Raw genomic sequence first — 22,588 nt, forward strand, 5'->3', positions numbered from 1 at the left:
TCCTCGAAAGTTGCCGGCACCTTCTTCATCCATGAAGTCGTAAGAGCCCAGAAGCAAGCGAACTATTTCCCGTCGATCCCTTGTGACGGCTTTGATAAACCCAATGTGGATAGCTGAGTCGCCTAGAGTGTCGGTTTTGACGTGGGCGCTCAAAATCAAGTTCACTATCTTGATGAACCCCCGGTCGCAAGCTGTTGCTAGTGGGGTGTATGAAGTCATTCCATCTGCATTTGGTCGCGTTGCTTGCCAGCTGTGGTATGACTTTGGTTTTCCAAGAGTCGCGCCTCTTTCGATAAGAAGTTTGCAGATGTCATAGTCACCGCGATTTGCGGCAACCCACAAGGGGGTCTCATAACCATTCCACCTCTTGTCAATGTTTGCCCCATCGTCTAGCAATTCGATAACGCGATGGAGATGACCAGAATATACCGCAGTTCTGAGATTTTTTGTATGGACACTTTTTGCGTTCTTTTGACTTTCTACCCATGGAAACAGTGAAGATGTCGGCGCCTCCGAGTGGTACTTTGCTTGGTGTTGGTGAAGAGCTTCCGCCGACACGAAGCCAAGAATGTAACCAAAACAGTCCTCGACGTTGCAGAGAAATGGACGTTCGTGGCATTGAACATGCTTGTCTCTCTCCTGTGCCGTAGCGAAGCCTTCAGAAAACATCGAGCATGCGGGCTTGGGGCATTTGAAGGTAGGGAGCGGGCCGTACAGCCACTCCAAGACAATCCTCTCTTCGTCGGGAAGATGCTCTAGGCTTTCGATCTCTCGTCGAATCTTGGTCGTCCGTTGTTCAAAATCCAAGAAAGATACTAGATCTTTTTCACCCTGCGGAAGATTGCCTAGTATTTCCCGTGGGGTAGGACAATGTCGAATATTCTTAATAAGTCGCATTGAAGAACCATACTCTGTAAGAAAGCGTCGGGTTGCACGGGTTGCCTTTCTTAATTGCCGCGCAAGTTTGGGAGTTTCGTCGGACCCTCCCAGGTTCCTGTCTCCGAGGGCTTGGAGATGACCGTACCAGTTTGCAACGGCATAGTCTTGCATAGAGTAGTACGCCTGTCTAGCATGCAAAGATATCACATCCAACTGATTAGTGTGGGCAAAAGGCGGCGAAACCAGATACCTGCAGCAGAACGACAATAGTCGAGCATTTGCCAGAGTTTCGTTAATTATTTTCTCCTCAATGAGGTATCTATGTAATGCAATTAGCCTTGACCTTCTGATTTTCTCTCGCTCCTTACCTCCGAGCAGTACTGTGCACAATTTGAACGATACTTTCAGGGTCACTTGGTGCCGCAGCCAGGCCGTGGGTGTCCACAAGAGACCCACAAAGCTCTTTGGCATCGTTTTGCAACCGCTCGTCAAGGTCGACTGTCCCAGGACGAGTTTTAATGCAGAACAGGGACTGTATCTCTCGCCATTTTAAATCACGCTTTGAAGCGACCAGAAACCCTAGAATTTTCTTTGCTGCCTTCCGCTGTGATTCGTGTTTCCCTCGCGAGATATTGGCCACTATTCGCGCGTACCTAAAACCGGTCAGAAGCATTCTACATAAGGCAAAATCTGTGTCTTATTTACGCAGTATTGAGTTCTTTTGGGAATACTCCCGGCTTTAGTTGCTTCTTCAACTTCGCTAGACTGACCTGGTTGATCAAAAAGTCTAGAACAAGCCGAGCATAGAGAAACATCCCTTGGTTGCGTCAGTACTGATTTGTATTCTGAACCGATTATATACTTGCCTCGCGCTCCGTCAAGGACCAAGAGAACAATGGCATTTTCAAGATCGTTCTTTAGAGGGAACCTCTGTCGAAACCGTTTTGCATAATGCAAGCAGTACTGCTCAATGTCGGCTTGGTGCTTCGTAGACTCCAGTGAGATAGCCGGATAGGATGAGAGTTGCCTATCCACCAATCCGTCTCTCTGTGAGGATATGATAACTCGCAGATCTGCCTTGTTAAGAGCTCGATTACCCTCGACAAGTGAAACAAGCCATTGAATTGTAATGCATGCCTCTTGACTATCACATTCATCCAGCCCATCGAGGACAAGAAATGAAACACCATATCCTTCAAGAGCCGTTTTGGTGAGGGCTTCAAGGTTTGACTGCGACTGAAAGTTCTCGTCAGACTCGTATTGTAGTTCTGCCGAAACCTCTTGTAACACCATGGCGTCTTGGCTAATAAGCTGGCTGAGAATAGCTCGAAGAAAGCTCTGATGGTTGTTCTTCTCTGACTTCATGTGCTTGAAGTAGAAATACGCTACAGAATGCGGCGTCTTCTGTTCGACATAGGTCTCTAAGAGTCTTCGGACTATGAGGGAGACTAATGTTGACTTCCCTAAAAGTGACAAAAGTCAGCATGAAATGACCGTTAGGTAGCTTCGCAGGTCTGCACCGACCAGCTCCTGGTATGCCATTGATATACAGGACTGAGTGGCCAGGGGTATTGGGGTCAGCCCAAGAAATGTATCGAGGTTCTTCAAAGATCCATTCGCCTGTCCCTGGCGCTTCCCTTCTGCGAAATGCAGCGGCTTGGTCTTCGAAATAGGTCGGAGGCCGGAGCATTTCCTTGATTCGTGCCATTCCCGACCTGTGTGTCTCTAGTGCTTGCATGTCAGCGGCCTTTACCTGATCTTTGTATAGTTCTTCGATTCTCCTTCGAATGATATGGACATGTTCCAGAGATGCCGAGAGCTTTTCGCTCTCTAGCAATTCTCGCCGGCTTCGCAGACTCTGCAGGATGGGGCCGAAATGAGAATCGAAGGTCTTCCAAGCGGCATGAAACAAATCCTTCATTTCTTTTGGATAATTAAGTATTCATAACCAATGAAGAAGTATAGATTAAGGACGAACTCACTTGAACGTGCGAAGATTTTGATCGCCTCCTCATGGAATCGTAGGATGTCAGAGAAGTAATCTTGCATAACCACTTTAAGAGTTTCATGCTGATCAAATACGCCTTTATACACCGAAAGACCGGGTATAGCATCGCCAATCTGTGCGTATGCGTCGAGAAGCTTATCAAATGTGTCAAGATGGGTCTTTGCGACCTATGAAGCTTAAGTGACAAGGGGGCACCTTGACAGCTGTTCCAACAGTACTCACCCCAAGTAAGAATTTCATTGGACCCTTTCACGTAATCGAACGTATCAGTGTTGCGTACTAAGACTGAAACTAGTCTGACATACCCAGATGAAGCAAACGAAGTCATTGGCGTTGACAAAAACTTCAATCACCTGGCCAAACTGAGTCATGGCCTCGATGAACCGTCTCAATCGCGGCATATTGCGAAGAGACCCGCTGGCTCCATGTTCTTTTTGTATTGTCTTGATCTCGTCCTTAAGCGACGAAATACTATTACTCCGTTGAGAAAACTCGCTGAAAATCTTTGGTGGCACAGATGCCTTGAACCGGTCAGCAGCACGCTGAAAACCAGCCTTTGTTTCTGACTCTGGATCCATCCCGAATGGGGTCCAAAGATTTCCGGATCGCAGCGCGATCAGTAAAGGCAGTGTTTAGGGAAGAGAGATTCAGATGAGCGCATACTTGAAAGCTAAGAAGAGGGGAAAGGAATGGGGGGGGTGGTGTTTCGTGGAAAGTTGGGTTGGGTGCGCATACATAAGGTAGTTGGTGGTGTTGGGCTCTCTTGCAGCCGGCTCTTGCAGCCGGTGTAAGCGGTTAGCCTGGTGGTACTGAAGGATCCGATGAGAACGCCTTGCGCACTGCCCGCAGATCCAGGGGGTTACATTGAGTCAATGACCGGCCATACCTCGGGAGCTGCGAATACCAGCGGTTGTGGCTGTCAGCTGGGGTAGGTTTTATTAAGCGCCGAGTTCTCCGGTCGGGCGGCAGCCTGATTTAATGACTTAGAAAATCACCTCAAACCCCCTCCCCCAATGTGGTTCTATGTGCGCTTCAACGTCTAAAGCACCATGGAAAGATCATTTGACGAGGCATTTCACGACAGTGATGGCGAGCGAGGGGTGAGCAAAGGAGTTTGCTTTGGCGCAGTGAGTCTATTCCGTCTGCGAATTTGGATCATAAAGCTGGTAAACTCATCATCAATAGTTGTATGACGGCTTTGCTCTACCTTACCATGACCAGTACAGGTTTGACGAGCACACCTTCGTAGAGTCTCTCGGGTGCGACGACGTCTTTGTTTTTGACATACGCAGCAGCGAAGGTCAATACACCCTTTGTTGGCCAGATAAGGACGGTTCATTTGCGGCACTTGACGCTCATTGTAGTGCCCAGCTTCGGGTTATTGACGATGTCTATCCTGTTCGATTCCACGGCGTGGTGGAAAAGACGGCGATAATCAAACGAAAGAAGGGCAACACAAGAAAAGTGGAATCCGTCGCGCTCTCAATCAATATTTATGGCTAACCATCAGATGCAGAGGAGATTGGACATAAGCTGTCTGCAGCCTCAGCATTCTTGCAGCATCCTAAGAGCCTGCCTAAAGAAATCGACTACTGCAATCCGCATTTCTGGAATTTTTCGGAAGATGAGGAAGATACCAAAGCGCTGGTCAGCATCATGAACAGCGTCTCTGCAAGTGCAATCGGATTAATAAACTATTTAACCTAAGTAGTTAAAGTAAGGCTATCTCTATCCCTTAAGTAGTTAATTTAACCCCCTCTAATTAAATTAACTAACTTAATATCTTATAATCTAGCTAATAGGAAGCTATAGATTAGTTAGGGCCCTATTTATTTAGGTATACCTAGTTACTGAAATATACTATTATTACTAACTTCTTAATTACTATATATTTTAATAAAGCTTTTTAAAATACTTTTATAATATTAATTAGTAGCTAATCTTTTTTAAAATTTTTAGAGAGATAGAAGTAATTATAGTAAATTAAATAATATAAATATTATTAGGATTAGATATTATTTATAAAAGATATTTAGTATTTTATCTTATTCTTATTATTTATATATATTATTACTTTTATTATCTTTAAACTAAAGATATTTACTATTATTATTACTTTATTATTAATTACTAATATATATACTATTTTAGGTACTTTATACTTCTAAATCTTTATATAGATTATAAATACTTTTATTACTATTATTCCTTTAAATCCTATAATTAATAATTTTATATAGATTATTATAAATAATAAGAGGTATATACTTAAAGTATAGCTATTATAAAAGTAAAAGTAGAGTTAATCTAGCTAGATTTAAGATTATAGTATTTTCTTTATTAAGGTTATTTAGGGTTATATTAAGGGGTCTTTTTAGAATTATAATTAATATAATTTAAAAAGTAGTCTAAGAGTTTTTAGTATTACTACTATATCTACTTCTATAAAGTACTTATTTTAGTATAGTTATTTTAGCTTTCTCTCTATATTAATTATATTTTAATAATATTAAAGTACTTATAATATATATAAGATCTCTCCTTACTTAGATAAAAACTCTAATAATATTACTCCTCTATTATTAATATATATATTAACTTCTCTATTACTAAAGAGGTTTTAGTTTAATAATTTAAATATTCTAAAAGCTAAAGTAATAACTTTATATAATCTCTATATAGTTACTATTATCTCTACTAATTTCCCCTTCTTTTATTTTAAGAATACTTATTTCTAATGTTGAGGAAGTTTCGAGCCCACCCAGTAGGGGTTTTCACAGTAGGGGAAAAAGCAGTAAAAGCACCTCGGTCAGTGCCCAGTCCAGTAGCTTCGCAGTATACGTACCCAAGGGTCCGGAATAACTGCCCGCGCCGACCCCAACTCGCCCATTGTGGCTGTCAGCCTCGTTGACAATGATACTTATTTCTAATAAGTATTATAGTACTATAGTATAGAGATTATTAATAAAATACTATAAAGGTATATATCTATTTATAACTATTTAGATAATATCTACTAATATAGAGAGAAGCTATTAATAATAGAATTTTACTTAGTAGCTTTAAAAATCTATTTATTATTTAATTTATAGTTATTTTTAAATATTTATACTTTTATAGCTATTATTTATTATTTTATTAATAAATATAAAGCTTTATAATCCTACTTTTTAGCTTTCTATTAATATTATAGTAATTATAGTAGTATTACCCTCTTAGAGACCTTTATTAATATTATTAATTAGTATTAGATTTAAGATTAGATTAGAGTAGTAGTTTCTAATAATACTATAACTAATAATAGCTATTTCTAAGCCTTCTATTAGAACCTTAACTTAGAAATAATAGAAATAGATATAAAAGCTTAATATATATAGTATTATAGCTATATCCTTAATCTTATAACTTAGGTATTCCTTTTTAGTACTAATAAAGGGACTTTTAAAGCTAAATTAGATTACTATTAGTTAATAGATTAGTATAAAGAGGATCTTAAGCTTTAATAGAAGATTAGTTTTATTAGCTAGCTTTATAATATTATTAAGTTTATTTAGTTATTATTATAATATTATAAATAGTATTAAAAAACTTTAGTAAATATTAATAAAAACTTTAAGAACTTTTAGATTTTCTTAAAGTTATACTAAGAAGCCTTTTTTATCTTAAATAATAATACTTAATAGAATAATATATATCTTATAATTTAGAGAGCTATAGAGAAGAAAATAGAGATTTAGAACTTTATATTATTAAGTAATAATAATATAGATATTAAATAATATATTTTAGAAGTAAACTTTCTCTTTTTAGATAACTAGAAAGTACTAACTAAAATAAGTATAATTTTAGAGCTTTTTTACTATTAGATAAAGAGATATAAAGGATAAAGTATTAGTAATAGTTATAGTTAATTTTAAGAAGTTATAATAAGTATTAAATATTTTCTTTTTTATTTACTAAACTAAAAGATATATTATAAAGCTATAATCTCTCTATTTACTAATAATAATCTTAAAGATTACTTATAGTAGTTATAGTTATATTTAAGCTAAAGTTATTACTACTAATTTTATATATAAGCCCTCTTTATTTATATTTATAAAGACTAAATATTATTAACTTTATAATTAGCTTTATAATTTAATTTATTTAATAAGAGATAATAAGTTTTCTTCTATAGTAATATTAAATAAGTTTAATAGAAGTTATAAAAGTATTATAAGTTAATAGGAGACTTACTACTCTTTTCTATAGTAATTATTCTATATTTATTATTTAGTATATTATACTTATATAATACTTAATAAGAAGATTACTAAAAAGAGTAAGTTAATAATACTCTAAGTAGCTTTATAGACTATTTTAATAAGTAGTATTATAAAGAATAGCTAGAAAATATATTAACTAAGTTAGAAGTAATACTAATATAATATCTTATTAATCCTAAAGCTTAAAGTAATAATAATATTTACTTCTAGTAATAAGTTAATAGCTAATACTACTAAATACTACTCTAAATTAATAAGCTTAATATTTTCTTCTAAAAACTTCTAAATACTATTAATAATTTTATTATATAGTAGCTATAGTAGTTAGAGATATTCCTAGTATTCTATTAGCTTATTATTAATATCTTTACTATATTAGTAATATTTACTAATTATAAGAAGGCTTTTAGTTAAGCTAAGTTAACCCTTACTTTATAGAGGTTTATAATAAGCTTTAGTACTATAGAGAGTCTCTAATTAATAAAGAACTAGCTAAAGAAGGGAGTTATACTACTTAGTAATAACTTTAGGTTATTAGGATTATTATGAATTTTTTATATAGCTATAATATATTTTTATATAGCAATTGATTTATTTTAATTATAATTAGTCTAATTAATTAAAAACACTAAAAAAAGTAGCTAATTTAGTAAGTTAGGGGGTTAAAATTAACTTAATTGCACTTGTGGAGATGCTGATTACGAATGACTTGCTGTCGGCAAGATAAGCCAGAATCTCGGATGAAATCTCCAGTATCCTCGAATGCCTCGGAGAAAGTCCAAGAAGCACTGACTTTGACTACGGGCGGCTGAATGGTCTGCTTTCACAACTAAAGCTGTAAGCTAACCGTCAGAGCCATGGATTTAATGAGCCATTGATCTAACCTCTGAATGAAAGACATCAACAGCATGGTGTGCGCTTCATGATTCAGAGAGAGGCTCAGCATGAACAATCGCAGTACGGGTAAGTATTCCTTTGATTATTTGGAGTGGACTTCTGACTATTTTGATAGCCAGGAAAGTGGGAGGTTAATGACCAGTTGTGGTGGCATAATTGCGGATGTCATGGGGCTAGGCAAGACCCTTACTGTTCTCGCTTCCATTCTCTACTCTGCTTCCGATGCTGAAGCATTCCAAAGATCGACTCTTACTACTAGCGACACCCAAGAATTTCAGTTGTATACGAAGGCTACATTGGTCGTTGTATCGTCAACGCGTAAGTACATGCCTTCTACCGTATGCAGACAGGAGCATTGAAATTGTGGTGTAGAGTTACTGGACAGCTGGTGTTCTGAAGTCAAAAGGTATGTGAGCCGGCTCCAAAGTCCCGGTTCTTAAAACTAAAGACAAGCAGACACTTTGACCCGGGAGTCTTGAACATTAGCATGTTTCATGGCCTAAGTCGTCAGCAAGACCTTCGCGCCTTGGCAGGGTCGGACATTGTGCTGACAACGTATGCTACAATCGTTGCCGAAGAAAAGGGCAAGAATACTTTACAGCAACTCTGCTGGTTCCGCATCGTTCTTGATGAAGGTGCGGCGAAAAGCGTGCCACTTGATGGTCTGCAGAGGGCTGATAGACTACAGCTCATTGGATCCGAAATGCGAGATCTAAAACCTTTAGAGCTGTCACTGGTCTATTGGCTCGCAACCGTTGGTGTCTTACCGGAACACCAGTTCAGAATAAGCTCGAAGACATCGCTTCATTAGCAGCGTTCCTGCAGCTGCAGCCATTCCCCACGAAGGGAGAATTCCAAAGACGCGTTTTGGATCCTCTTTTTCAGGGCGGCAATAACTTCTCAAAGCCACTACGAACATGGCTTCGGGCAGTATGCATTAGGAGAACTGAGAAGCTTCTTCAGCTGCCAGAGTCAAAGGAAGAGACAATTTCGGTCATCCTGTCCCCGCCAGAGCGCCAGCTTTATGATAGAGTTCTCTATGAGATTAAGCATGACATCGATGATAACGTCAGCAAGGGCAAGAACATCAAAAATTACAACATACTGTTCATCTCGATTCTCCGAATGCGAATGCTGTGTAACAGTGGAACATTGTCCAAACCATCTAGTTACGACAGACATCTGGACAGTAGTCGAAAGAGGGAAGCAGTGTGCGAACGATGCACTGGATTCGATGATCAAGACTCAGCACTGCTGCTCACGGACTTCCGATTTTGTCCAGATTGCGGTCGATCGCTGCAAATATCCAGTCCAGTCACCAGTTTCGGGTCGGATCGGGACGGAAACTCTCCTTTGCCAGCGCCGACTCTATTTCCAGAGGATATGCTTCCGTCGACGGGCCACTCAGCAAAGCTTTTCGCGATTAAAAAGGTCATCAAATCTGACTTAACGTCGAATCAGTCAGTGTTACTTATTTGGCTTTTTGTTCAGTCTCAAGATACTAATAAGTATGTGCGAAGTATTGTATTCTCCTATTGGACATCTACGCTGGATCTTCTTTCAATCCTGCTTGGCAACGCAGCAGTGGATCATGTCCAGGTGGATGGACGAACAAGCTCTCTGGAGCGGTTGCAGAAGTTTGAACGATTTCGCCAGGATGAGAATCTACATGTCTTGTTGATGTCGATCGAGACTGGGGCTTTAGGGTATCTGGATAGTCTGAGATACTCGGTGGGAGTACTCTTTACTAACACCATTCTAGACTGAACCTAACTGTGGCCAACCGAGTGCACATAGTCGAGCCCCAGTGGAATCCTTCCGTGGAAGAGCAGGCCGTCGCGCGAGCTTTGAGAATGGGCCAGGAAAGGGAAGTCACCGTCTTCCGTTATGTTGCCCAGGGGACTGTCGAGCAGGTAAGCTCCCGTCTGCAATCGTGTAATTTCTGCCACTGTGTGTTTGACAGTGACTGATACACACAGAACATAATGCATCTGCAGAAGAAGAAGAAAATTGTTGCTAAGTTCATGTTCAATGTCGGTGTAGCAGAGGAGCTCAATGGGAGGCTTGAGGTACGCCACCACTGTTGAACAACGAAAGTGTCATCTGCTTGAAACTAATAATTTGCTGCAGGACCTGAAGTTTGTCTTGAGTCTCAATTCGAAGCCAAAATCCTAGACATAGAACCCCTCCTTTCATAACTCGTCTTAGCACAAAATCAACTGTCATGAGAGTTATGGTATGAATTGAGACTTGTCCTTCAGGCTGGCTCCAGATACGAGACCTACTTGAAAAGCCGAGTGTCGTTCTGTCTTTCCCTCAGATACTGTTTGAATGGATCCATCTTCATGTTAATAAACCTATCTTTCTCCTTGACGGTCACTGGATGCAGCATTGCCTCGCCGATGCCTTCGCGATGGAGCTTTTCCCAATATATCTCGTCAATGTCAAAGCAGTAACGTGATGCAAGATTGAACCAAAACTTCCCACTGTCCCAAGACTCCCGCATTCTGACGGAAAGACGGTCGTTACTGTTCTGCATGCCACGTTGGGCCTCGATCCGTTCAACAGCTCGAATGAACTGATCTTTTCGGGCTGAAAAGGTCGATGAATTCGTCCATAGTCATTCTTTCGAGCAGAATTATCGGTCGGCGAAGCAAAAGCCACCAAGGCACATCGTACGCGTATTGGGCTGAAAGTGCGTTTGTAAACTCAAAGTCAAGTACAGCAGTGATTTCTAACGTGTCTGGATCAACCAACATGTAGGATGGTCGCGTATCGTCGCAATGAATGCGGAAGGGACCGGCATCATCGATGACACCGTAGCTTGGAATCAGCTTTTCGAAGCAGCGACGAGCTACAAATTGCCTCAATGCTGTGTCTGCATCGTCTCCCGCTATATTTCTTTGCGCGTTGAGGTGTGCCTGGAGCAGAGTCGCGCGCGCTGTGAAATAGTCCCTTGCTCGATCAAACCTCTTGAATGAGATCGAACTGGTTCTCTGGGCAGCTTCCAACGGTGACTGCATCGTTCATGTCGTATGTTAGAGGCCTTCCAGTCACACCTCATTGTCCATCCGTAGCGCCTTGAGAAATCGAGCCGATTTCCGAGAATTGAAGATTGGAGATCTCCAGCAGGAATTTTGCAATCTGATCATGAATGATGTCCAGCTTTCGGTTTTTGATGTTTGGATCCAGGAGGAACTCCTCCACTCCATTCTCGGTCGGTTTCTGTAAAAACTCACTCATGTCGCACCCTATCATGCGATCCATAATGATGAATGGGCCAACTTGTCGTGGGCTTTCCACGGCAAGGCCCCATGTATGGATCGGTGGAATGGGCATGGTAGTTTTATCTCGGATGCACTCCATCGTCATAACCTCGTTCTTCACTTTTTCATATCGCCAGGGAGCATGTATGGTGACGGAGCAGAAACGAATAAGCACCTGCTCGTCCGTATCTCCACGCCTTACGCAAATGCTGATGTTGAAAGAACCCGCAAAACATACATCCTACTCTCCGTGGCCATTCCAACCAAGCCTGCTGTCAAAAATGGCCACAATATCCGCAAGCGAATGGAACACCGTGCGCACAAAGGCCGATCGGGCATCTTCGATATTCTTTTCCGCAATAAAGTCCCACGGGGCTGTCAGCATCTTCTTCGACAGAGAAGAAGTGGGCAGAGAAAGACCTGTTGGCAACTGGCCAGGTGTGTCATTAGAGTCCTGAGTAATCTTGTATGTATTTAGTGATTTTGGGACATTCAGGTAGTTTTAAATTATTTTGACTAACACGTGAGCAGTACATAGGTCTTTCTGTCAGTCGCCAGGAAATGCGGTGAACACAACAAGCGTAGCACCAACACGAACATCAACGCCAACAGTGGCACATGGTGTCACTCACTTTACAACACTGTAAATCCCCCAACAAAGATGCCCGTGGGTCGACATTGGCACTGACTACGTTGTTGGTCTATGATTATTAGGTAAGCTCCTTCACGCATCTTGTGACGGAATGAAGGCGTACGGTAACAGTCGATATTTTCTAAGAGGGATTCTAAGCGTAGTGAAGACTATGTAGTAGAAATGCTACACAACTTCAGCCGTCAAGTCATTGAATAAAGGAAATCAGAGACCTGATCTACATAGACAACTCTCAACCTACCAGAGTCTGCAAGCGAAGATGCGTCATAACATTCGCTCAATTCTTGTGCAAGCTGTTCGGCCCAAGCCGTCGTTGTAATATGCAGTGCTTGGCACAGTGGGCTGTCTGGGCTTTCTGGGCTCTCGACCAAACCTTAAACATCCCGAGAGAACCGAGATCCGTGCGCTGCTCCAACTTGCGAAGATCTGACAATAAACCTCACTTGGTGCTGAGGTCTGGACTAATCTGTCCCAGTCTTGCCATGGAGTTAACATGCTCTTCAAAAAAATCAGAGCTAGTTTGCAAACGAATTGTTCTGCTGATTTGCTACTGATGATCGAACCGGCTTGGCGCAGGTTCTTCCGATCTGATCTCAACGGTGCAACTAGCATCTCACTTCCTCATCACTACGCAGCATTTTCGACTTTAACCACACGCAGCGTCGTAGTCTTAACCAAGAAACACAATTGCTTAAAAGCGAAGATGTCACCGAAGTTACGACCTCGCGCAAAAAATGGTCCATGCTAGTGTTGATCATGGTGGGTAAGTCTCTGAACATGCTACAGCGGACTCAGCTGACAATCAAGGGCATCCCTGCGAACCTTAATTACCATCGACTTCGCCTCCTGTCGCAGAGGTCGACTCCTCTCCCTGCTCCCACGTAATGTCTGTGACCACACTACCTTCAACATTGCCTCTCCATATCGTTTTCGTTATAACTACCTGGGACTGTTCGTCGCCTCTTTACACGTAGCTCCCGCCGCAGCGAACCAATGTGGGTACGTCACCTGGCTCCGAGGAACAGCGATAATCAACAGGGTTTGCAACCGTTCGGACTGGAAGCCTGTGACTATCGAGGAAGCATATCTGAATGATGTGACATCCAGTTGACTTACCATTGTAAATGACGACATTACAGCGCGAGGAAATGAAGGATCAAAAAGGCTGGATGCAGGTTAACAATCGGGGAATTATTCGTCCTACGGCCATGTCAGTTCAATACGACAGGTAGCTCGCCAAGCTAGATCCTAGTTACCCTGCCAGGCACCTTTTGGCCCCGCAAGGGTTCTCTGCCGGATGAACCGAGCCCGCAGGAACCGTTCACACTGCTTATTTCATCCTGTCAACCCCAGGTCGATCTAGTATGCTATTTCTGGAGTCACCACAGAAGGTCAGTGGATATTCTGCCCAGTGTTCATAAGAATTGCACCCAGCGCTTGGGACAAAGAAATGAAGAGGCTGTTGTCACACCCACCGTATGTAAAGGCACCGAGGCGGTGTTTGGCGCAATGCCAAGAAATTGTTCCTCGATTCTCGTACCATATGCTCAAATCTGAAGATGTTGACGCTCAGAAAGGCAAGTCTGGCTGCAGAGAACCGGAATTCCCAGCCGAATGTTGGGTTGGCATGGGCTTAGCTTGTAGGCGATAGAGTAAGTGGCCAAGAAGTTTTAGTAAACATAAAATCTAACCTCCTTGAGAATGATTCGAAGATTCCGGGTTCACGCGAAAGATGTCCCGCAAAGCCCAACTCGGGCATACTGATGTTTTTGACATCATTAGATGTTCAAGGCCAAGACATCGCGAAATTTAATGTTCACATGGACCTCCACAGCGGCCATGAACCGTGGTTCGCGAACTCCGAGCTACTCACTGACCTGCCTTCAACAGTGCACGTATGTCAGATCTCAATAAACGACGACAGCATTGACAGTATTGCGATCTCGGATGGTCGGAGATGCTGTCGTTTCCTAGCTTTCATCTACATCTATAAAGGCGGTAACCGTTCTGCTCTAAGTCAGCCACATTGTATCAACGAAATCATCCCAACTCTTCTCACTGTTTTTACGGTGGCCTCAAGATACCGTCCACTCTTTATAACCTCAAATTCTTTTAAAGTCATTCAGCATGTCTGGAAACCTACCACTCATTTATCTCCTTTTTCTCGTGACTAATCTTTGGTCTCTTATCTGTGCCGGAGCTCCTACATCACTCGTCTATGTGTATCGCGGGGATTCCAGATCACCGGCCGAGATCCAGGAGGCGGGTGGCTTTCTCCCCAAAGGCCAGAGCGCCTTTGGTGCCCTTGCTCCGGACATCAGTCTCCTCAACCACGCAAAAGCCGCTTCAGACGGTAGCTCTCGTGATAATTATGGTTACGTCTTTACCTCATCCTCTCTCGATATCGCCGAACGCTTCATCACCATGAGGCCTGCAGGTTACATTTACAAGATCCACGTCACCTCCAACATGATTGACAGCATCGGCACCTTGGGCAAGCATAACCCCTTGGACGACGAGCGTGAATACGCCGCTCTGGGCGGTATCAAGTTCGAGCAGATCGTGTCTTGGAAGGCCTACGAGAACGGCAGGTCTGGTGAGGAGGAGCTCAATAAGGAGTTCAACGAGAAGGTCTACAGTGCCGCCGTTGCTGGAGGTGTGCAGTTTCAGCTTGCAGGCCTCCTCGAGAATGACGGCGGCTGCGAGGATCAGCTTCAGAAGAGTGTTTACATATTCAAGCGTCGTTTCGGTTTTGGTCTCGGATCTCTCAAATCCGGCTTTGGAGCTCTTAAGGGCATCAAGGGGGCAAAGTCTATTTCCAACGTAGGGGGCCCTCCCCGTACTCAGTAATTGGGCAGTATGCTGACATCTTTTGGTAGGTCTTCAGGTCCAATCCGTTCAAGAAGGGCCCAAAGACATCCCCCTTCGGCTCAGCTCCTCAGTCTCCGGTCAAGTCAGGTCCGGGAAGAAAGATACCTGACCTCGATCCTACACCGGCTCCTCCTATTAACCAGGGCCTTTCTGCCGACAAGAGTCCTATGGACAACACCCCGGCGATGAAGACTCCTGTTGTCGACAAGACTCCCGACAACGTTCCTGGGGACATGACCCCTGTTAACAAAGCACCTGTCGACAAGACTCCGTCTCAGGCAGCTCCCAGCAACAAGCCCGATGTCGATGGCACTCCTGGACAGCAGCCCGGTGCCATGCGACAGGGTCCTGATGACCAAGTTTCTACCGATGGAACCAATGGACGCCTAGGAGGAGTTGGAGGATCAGGAATGCCTATCGCTATCAACCCTTTCGCAGCCGCTGGATTCCCAATGTCACCCTTCCCAATGACTCCATTTCCCTCTACCACCGGTACGGAAACCACGATGGACACTCCGGTTGACAGCACGCCTGTTGATGGAACCACCACCGACGGCACCTCTACCGATGGCACACTTACTGACGGAACTTCTGCTGACGGCACCTCCACTGATGGCACGACGGTCGATAGCACAACGCTAGTTAATGGCGCGCCTGTCCCTACTACCTCTACTACACCTCTTGACGGAACACCAGTTGAGGACACACCGGTGCAGGAGACACCTGCTCATGACGTTCCCGCCCAAAAGGCTCCAGTTACTGACACACCTGTCAAAGACACTCCTAGTAAGGATACTCCCACCAACGACATCCCAGTCAAGGACGCGCCAGTCAAGGAGACGCCCGCAAAAGCAACACCTGGAAAGGACACGCCTGTCCTGGATACTCCTGTGAGCCAGCTCCAAGCTCGTCAGGCTCAAACTTGCGCCAGCTCCAAGTCCGGCCACGAGATTGCGAAGGCCTACTTGGCGAGTGTGAACATGTAAATAAACACAGACGCAAAGCCGTTGACGTCTTCCATGATTGGAAGTTGTCAGGGACGAATGGTGCTAACGATAATGTTGTGGGCGCAAAGACTGGGAATATGGATTTTTGTTACGACAGACTTCTCCTTTTTCATTTGTACAAACTTCGCTGAAGAGACAAAGTACGTAGACGATGGAGCGGGATAGACAAGATAAGTTTTACTAAGATGATACTGATCCGCGCCTTCCAATGTCGTGCAATGGGAGACGTATCTGCGACTCGAATCCTAAGTCTAGGCGATTCCATCCTTGCATTGCTTTCTACGTCCAAGATCTCATCGATGTCTTTTGTGGTTATCCATCTCGATCCGAACCGAAACCTCCTGCGTCTTCATGATTATGTGCTTCTGGCTGTTGTCATCATCGTCAAGCTGTACCCAGTTATCTCGGTTGCCAGTCTGGCAGTTGGACACCGTCATGGCTCTTCCGCTGAGGTTGTTCAACTTGACGCCATTGCTGCCTTGGTATCCGGAGTCTCCATGCAATGGGTTTGACCCAGTGTTATTGTACGAGCCCTTCGAAGACTTGTCGAGCCAGAACTTGAGGAGTCGTCGGAGGGATGGCAATGAGCCTGCGATAATGCCGATGCCGCATTCGAAGATTGACCAGAGGACGATGTTGGCAATGTTATCTGTGAGAAAAAAGTTGATTAGTCTTCAGTTGTCTAAGACCTTCTGTCAAAAAGTTTTGGTTAGGTACTCACGCAAGTAATCTTCGACCACATTGTAGTACTGCAGGTATGGCAGACGGATGATGGTGGCAGCGCTCGCACTGTACTGTTATCAGCAAGCAGTAGAATGTCAATGAGCTTCCAAAACATACATGGCTCCCAACGCGAGCACCGCACACACAGAAGCCTTCACTCTCGACTTCATCTGTAGTCCACATACAACCACAGTCGGCACAATGGCGCAGGTCCAGTCAGTGATGATGGCCATAACCGAGATCAGGTAGCTGATGCTGGTGATAATGTTGGTCGGTGCGCATGACCCATCGAGAGACTTATCCCAAGTGTAGCTGACGGGCCTGCAGACTGCTACAACTGCGATGAAGCCAATCGTGGTGCTGAGAATTGACGCGATCATGGCAGTCCAGAGGATGACGCGGTACCGCTTTCTGTTTGTGATCCGGAAGACGGTGAAGCAGATGCTGGCTTTGATGAACGGCAAACTCCAGGCGTAGATGATTTGGAAGAAGACTAGCCACTGCGAGACGGTTAACTTCGGTTTGCAGAGAGTGATGGATTGAGGGATGTTCACCTTGATGCCTGCCACAGAGTTCCATTCCTCTAGACGCGCATCTTTCGTCCCCATGCCCGCATAAACAGCGATGGAAGTAAAGGTGCAGCATGCCAGGAAAATCCCCTTCAGATGTCAGATTGTTTCTGCAGTTTGTGGTGTCAAGACAGTTCAACTTACCAACCCGACTATCATGAGATAGTCGTCAAGTCCAAGAGCGCCCGTGTTCTGACGAGCCCAGACACGAAGGATGACAACGATCAGGGAGATGGCGCCGAGGCAAATGGTCACACCCAGCGTGGCCACACCAATTGGGTCCGGCTGGGTGATCCAGTTCACCTCCATCTCGTCGAACGGTTTTGCAGCCATTTTGATCGAGGACCTGATACCTGGGCTTCAGGAAAGAATGAACAGAAAAAAAGGAGACACCAGCTATCATGGACGGCGCTCAACATCATCCACGAAGAATGACTAGAAATGTACTCAAAAACGAAAAAGGGGCAAACCGTGAAGTAGCATCATCGCGAGCTTCGCGTTTGAGGTGGGTAGATGCGATCGACAAACAGTCATCTCAGAGTCCCATCGCCAACGGCTTCCCGTTTGAACCCGCCACCAAGTACAACCCGAGGGCCGCCATTCTGAATATCCCAGGAGTCATTTCGCTATTTCATGCTTCATGGCACCGAATCCTTGCAGTCCAGGGAACGCGCAACATTACCAGCCACAACAGGTAGAGATCCACAGTCGTCTTCACCGACGTTTTTCAGAGATGCCAAGAGTTAGTGTTGAAAGATCTTGATCCATGTTCCAACAGAAGTCTCAAGGAGAAGAGTCCCGCTTTGATGGTTACTATGTGAGGCTATCATGGCTTCCAACAGTCGTTCAAATCCCGAGGTCCTGGGAAATTGGGAGTCCATCCATGATCTTGCCTCTTCGGAACACGGACGGGGGCGACAACAAGGAGAACAGAGTGCTGTTGGAACAGTTCCTTGGAGTTGAGATCCCACGATCTGCGAGCCACTTTCGTCCCGTGGTACTCGCGGTGGGGATACAAGAGGTCGTTGGCGGCGAATGGGTCAGACTGAAGGGATATCATGCCTCCAGGATTGTTCTCCCCGGGACAGTTCAGCAAGGTCATGCACCGTTGGAACACCCTAGCATATGCTTTACCCATGCCCGATCCTGATGGATGAGCGAAGCCTCCGAGGCGGAAGGCCTCCCGGGTGAGAAGTCTGTTCAGGCAAATCTGTCTAGGCAAGTCTCGGTTGCGGCTCTGTTGGAAGTCAACTTCAACTTCCCTGCACTTGCCCCCACGTCCCAAGGGTGCGATTGGTCCTGGGTTGCCATCGAGGCCGTGCAAAATCGACGTGGAAGCGAGGACATGGAGTGGAGAGGTTCCAACCGAGCAAACATCTACCCCTGTTCCAACAGGAGCGTCTCATTTGCATCCATGATGGGCCCTTGCACTGGAAGAGAAAACGGTTCTGCACCACAGGAACAACACATCGAGGAACCGCAAGCAGTCATGTGGCACAACATGAGATGAAGAAATTCCTCAGCGGTAGTTGAACCGCCCGTTTGGTAAACATCGTCTTGTGTAACCTCACTAGTCACAAAGTCCTTTCGCTGTCTCTGCTGTGCTCGATGAAGTTATCCTACTTCGTCTTTCGAGTCGCACATATTACCAATTCCTTGTCCAAGTTTCCTGTACCAGCAAGTGCAGTTTGCCCATGTTGCTCTTGTTGTGGATTGTGTTGTGGGTTGTGCTAAAAAATGCTCTCCGTTTGGACTTACGTCTAAGTCAAGAGCGTAGCATCGTGTACAACCAGCATGCGCGTCCCGTATCTGTGCCTCCTCGGTTGCGATGGAGCGGGCCCGCCCGTACAGCGCCGATCTGCCATCTTCATTGCGCTCCGACCCTTTTCAGAAAGAATACCGATGCAGGAAGGGCCAACAACCCTCTCACGTCCCGGAACAGTAAACGCCTGGCCGATCAACCCGGGTGCCTTTTCCGCGTGTCCAGTGTGACGAGTAATAATATGAAACTCGGCTATTGGGCGACAAGATTGCCCTGCAGATGAGATGACTTTTTGACGAGATGTCGTTGGTTCAGACGCAGGCGGGGTGCGGAGGTCGAAGCCGACTCCGAATCCTGTTGGAACCCTTTGGCACGGGCTATCCACAATTCTCCCGCCAGGGATCGCGCGCGGACGTCTTCCCCGAGGGCTGGAGTGACCGGGGACCTGGTTGGAGGGCTCCATTTCTTCAGCGAGGGGTGGTTGAGCGGGCGGCTGCCGGGAGACAGATGGGATAACTCGGGGAGGAAAGGAGGGAAGGATTTCGTATGCCGGGCTCTTCATTACGTCTAGACGTTGCGGGAGATGCTGGACTGACAGGTTGAAGAAGAGGCATCAATTTGGGAAACATCAGCTCAAGTTCAACGGTGCTCTAACGGCGATGAATCATTCACAACTGCATCAACTCCGCTTCTTTACTGCCAAGCTCTAATGTACACATGCAATTACCCATCCCCCGCGCAATCATGCCTCATGAGGCGCACGCACCGTGCCAACACAATCATCCTTGCGCGTGACAAAGATGCCTTCGCGAACCTCGCCCTCCAATCCACCGAGGGCACCCGTCGTGTAGAAGCCGAGCATGCGCTTGATCCTGTCGGACAGCTTGGCCTCGACATCCTTGCGCAGGGACAGGAAGTTGTTCTCCTGCTGGCGGATGAAGGAGCGCATGAAGAACATGAGAATGACGGGGCGCTCGCCGGCCTCCTCGCGGTTGGGGCCGGTGGCGTGCCACAGACGGCTGTCGAAGACGAGCGCAGTTCCCGCAGGGCCTTCTGCGGCGATGGTGCCGTCGACGGTGAAGAGGTCGTCAGGCGCAATCTGGCCGAGGTGAGAGGCAGGGAAGACGCGAGTGCCGCCGTTCTTCTCCGTGATATCCTCAAAGTACCACATAATGTTCAGGCCGAAGGCCATGTCGCGGACGGGCGGCTGGATGGCGACCTGGTCGGTGTGCAGCTGCATCGGCACGTTCCCCGGACGCGCAATGTTGGCGCTGTAGCTGTGGATGAGCGCGTGCTCGCCCAGGAACCAGGGGACGATCTCGTCAATCAGGGGGTGGTTGAGCAGGTCGAGGAACTCCTCGCCCTTGTTGACGAGGGTCCAGATGCGCTGGTTGGGCGCGTTCGGGCCGCCGTCCGCCGCGGAGACGCCCGCCTTGCGCTCGCCGGCTGCCTGCTCCTGCGTGGCCTTCTTCAGGATGGCGACCTGCTCAGGCGTGAGCGCGTTCTTGACGAGGCCGTAGCCGAACTCCTTGACGTCGCGCTTGACCTGCTCGATGTCCTCGGTAGGCTCGGGCAGGCGGGCGAAGGCGCCGGGGACGACCTTCTTGGGCGGGACGGGCGGGTTGGGGGTGAGCAGGTCGGCGAACTTGATGGCGACGGGGACGTTGCCCTTGGGCATGGCGGCCTCGTGGAAGAAGGCGTCCTTGAAGAGGCCGTAGCGGGGCTCGAGCTTGCCCTCGTAGAACTGGGCGATGTACTCGGGCTTGATGGTGATCTTGGTGTCGGGCTCGTCGGCGCAGGAGGTGAGGAGCTTGGCCTCGGGGCCGCGGGCATCGAGGAAGACGGGGGCGCGGTCGCCGAAGGTGAGGGAGACGAGGGCGTTGAGCTGGGAGAGGAGGGGCAGCTTCTCGGTGATGACCTCGTGCGCGCGGGCGACGTCGGCCTCGACCTTTTGGGCGAGGTTGCTGTAGGACTGCTTGCTGAAGTCCAGCCCGGGGGTGAAGGTCTTTCCTGGTGCGACGCCGGCCATGGTGATGATGTTGTATAAGCCAAAGATGAACGGAATTGGGGGTATCAATATGAATCAGAGAGATGAGTGAGAGACGAGCGCTGGCGATGAGCAAACGGAAGAGCAAAAGGTCAGCGTCAGCGGTCTGATTATGTATGTCGACGAGAGACCAACCCCGACCTGGTTTCCATTGGATGAGGTCGAGCCCGCGCCATTGTCGCTCACAACCCTCATTTACCAGGCTCTCGAGGTTGAGCTGCGAGGAGACCCTGCAGTGAGACGGCCCCGGCAGCAGCTCCAACGGCCGGTGGGGTCGTACGAGTGAGGGGTGTTGCAGCATCCTGCACATCCTCACTTGGTGCTTTCGTCGTCGTTGGCTCAACGGTGTTTGCGCGCTGCTCCTCTGCGGTCCGGGGTGCGGTTGAGGTTTCATTGCTCGCGGAGTCGACCCCGGCCGCCGGAGACGTGCTGCTGGGCCGCAGCTCATCGCGTTGGTCCTCCTCGCGTCTGGACGGGTTCTCCGCGCCGGCGGTGGGTCTCTGGGCCTGCTGCTCGGCTACCGTTGCATTCGACGGGCGGGCGTCTGGGAGCGCTGTTCGAGGCGACAGGATGCTCATGGTTGGCGACTTTGGTGGCTCCGTCGAGGGGCCGCCGGGTTGTTGAGCTGGAGGTTGCTGGGTGGTAGTAAACGGACCAGGCTGGATCGACGACGGGTCGCGTCCGTTTGCCGGCTCGTGATTCTGATGAGTCTGACTCTGAGTTGATGACTCGGCTCGAGGCGACATCTCATCGCCCTCTGATTGAGACTGAGGCGGTGGTGGTGCATCTGGTTGGTTTCGGTCAACGAGCTGGCCCGACGCATCGCGCTTGCGACGCGTCCTCCGACCCTTGAGAGACGGGTCGAAGATGGTATCCTTGTTCTTGTACCAGTTGTGGATTGAGCCGTACGGAATCTTGAACCACTCAGACGCCTCGTCCAGCGTCGGCCGCCGATACTCGCCTTCAAGACGCTCTTCGCCGCCGCGCAGGCGGATCGGCTGACCGGGACGATTCTTGACGCGGTGATGTTCCAGGAACATCAAGACCTCCCGCTTCTTTTCGATGGTGTATCTACGCTCATGTCGCAGGACCGGTTTGGGAGCAACATAGGGCTTAGGCTTGGGTTTTGGGCCTCGCTTCTTCTTCACTGGTGGCCCCTCATCGCTGGCCGGCTGAATGGGCGCCGGGGGAACATGGACGACGGGCGGCTGTTGTGAGTTCATAATGTTCGGGGTTTTGGGAGAGTGAAGACTCGCAAGGATAACCCTCTGCAGAATTGTGGTGGTGAAAATGAAAAGGGATGGCCCTGAGTCTCACCGCCTGCTTCGATGGGTCATTTTGCCGGGTTTCGCAATTTGGCGAATTTTTCCGGTGTGCGACCCAACGAAATTATCCTTACGTCTTCCGTCAGTCTTTGCCGGAAATTCACTGTGGGGTTTGAGCAAGGGTCGGATTCAAGCGCACAAACGGAAGGAGCTATGCAGCTTGAACAATGCACTCCAGAAGATTCATGAAACAAAAATTGGCTCTTCAATGTCGATGAGAAGTAAGTGAGTGACCAGTCCGAGTTAGACCGTCTCCTGAACCAACTTGAGGGTATCACCGTTTGAGCCATTCGGGGTTGCGAATCCACAGGTGA

General features: G+C 46.7%; 6 protein-coding genes across 6 annotated transcripts; 2 read left to right on the forward strand and 4 right to left on the reverse strand.

Moving 5' to 3' along the window:
- Positions 1 to 1,972: 1,972 nt before the first annotated feature.
- CGCS363_v006140 (uncharacterized protein) lies at positions 1,973 to 3,288 on the reverse strand (the record flags this gene model as incomplete). The annotated part of the gene is made up of 4 exons (XM_036637989.1): positions 1,973 to 1,977; positions 2,031 to 2,342; positions 2,862 to 3,054; positions 3,193 to 3,288. The coding sequence occupies 4 exons, from the start codon at positions 3,286 to 3,288 to the stop codon at positions 1,973 to 1,975; spliced, it is 606 nt and encodes a 201-aa protein (XP_036495617.1).
- Positions 3,289 to 8,077: 4,789 nt separating this feature from the next.
- CGCS363_v006141 (uncharacterized protein) lies at positions 8,078 to 10,227 on the forward strand (the record flags this gene model as incomplete). Its single annotated transcript, XM_036637990.1, has 8 exons — positions 8,078 to 8,118; positions 8,168 to 8,370; positions 8,425 to 8,458; positions 8,509 to 8,687; positions 8,741 to 9,158; positions 9,815 to 9,965; positions 10,032 to 10,121; positions 10,183 to 10,227. 8 exons carry the CDS (start codon positions 8,078 to 8,080, stop codon positions 10,225 to 10,227), a joined length of 1,161 nt encoding a protein of 386 aa, XP_036495616.1.
- Positions 10,228 to 14,097: 3,870 nt separating this feature from the next.
- On the forward strand, positions 14,098 to 15,827 carry E2BA (Heat-labile enterotoxin IIB, A chain; the record flags this gene model as incomplete). The annotated part of the gene is made up of 2 exons (XM_036637991.1): positions 14,098 to 14,793; positions 14,850 to 15,827. The coding sequence occupies 2 exons, from the start codon at positions 14,098 to 14,100 to the stop codon at positions 15,825 to 15,827; spliced, it is 1,674 nt and encodes a 557-aa protein (XP_036495619.1).
- A 314-nt stretch (positions 15,828 to 16,141) lies between these two features.
- Positions 16,142 to 17,473, reverse strand: CGCS363_v006143 (uncharacterized protein; the record flags this gene model as incomplete). The annotated part of the gene is made up of 5 exons (XM_036637992.1): positions 16,142 to 16,497; positions 16,570 to 16,637; positions 16,689 to 17,071; positions 17,126 to 17,230; positions 17,285 to 17,473. 5 exons carry the CDS (start codon positions 17,471 to 17,473, stop codon positions 16,142 to 16,144), a joined length of 1,101 nt encoding a protein of 366 aa, XP_036495618.1.
- Positions 17,474 to 19,644: 2,171 nt separating this feature from the next.
- Positions 19,645 to 20,931, reverse strand: CGCS363_v006144 (Dioxygenase; the record flags this gene model as incomplete). The annotated part of the gene is made up of 1 exon (XM_036637993.1): positions 19,645 to 20,931. One exon carries the CDS (start codon positions 20,929 to 20,931, stop codon positions 19,645 to 19,647), a length of 1,287 nt encoding a protein of 428 aa, XP_036495614.1.
- A 209-nt stretch (positions 20,932 to 21,140) lies between these two features.
- Positions 21,141 to 22,172, reverse strand: CGCS363_v006145 (uncharacterized protein; the record flags this gene model as incomplete). Its single annotated transcript, XM_036637994.1, has 1 exon — positions 21,141 to 22,172. One exon carries the CDS (start codon positions 22,170 to 22,172, stop codon positions 21,141 to 21,143), a length of 1,032 nt encoding a protein of 343 aa, XP_036495613.1.
- Between the last annotated feature and the right edge of the window lie 416 nt (positions 22,173 to 22,588).

Source organism: Colletotrichum siamense (genome assembly GCF_013390195.1).
Source record: "Colletotrichum siamense strain Cg363 chromosome Unknown KSG_Cg363_contig04, whole genome shotgun sequence".
Taxonomy (NCBI): domain Eukaryota; kingdom Fungi; phylum Ascomycota; class Sordariomycetes; order Glomerellales; family Glomerellaceae; genus Colletotrichum; species Colletotrichum siamense.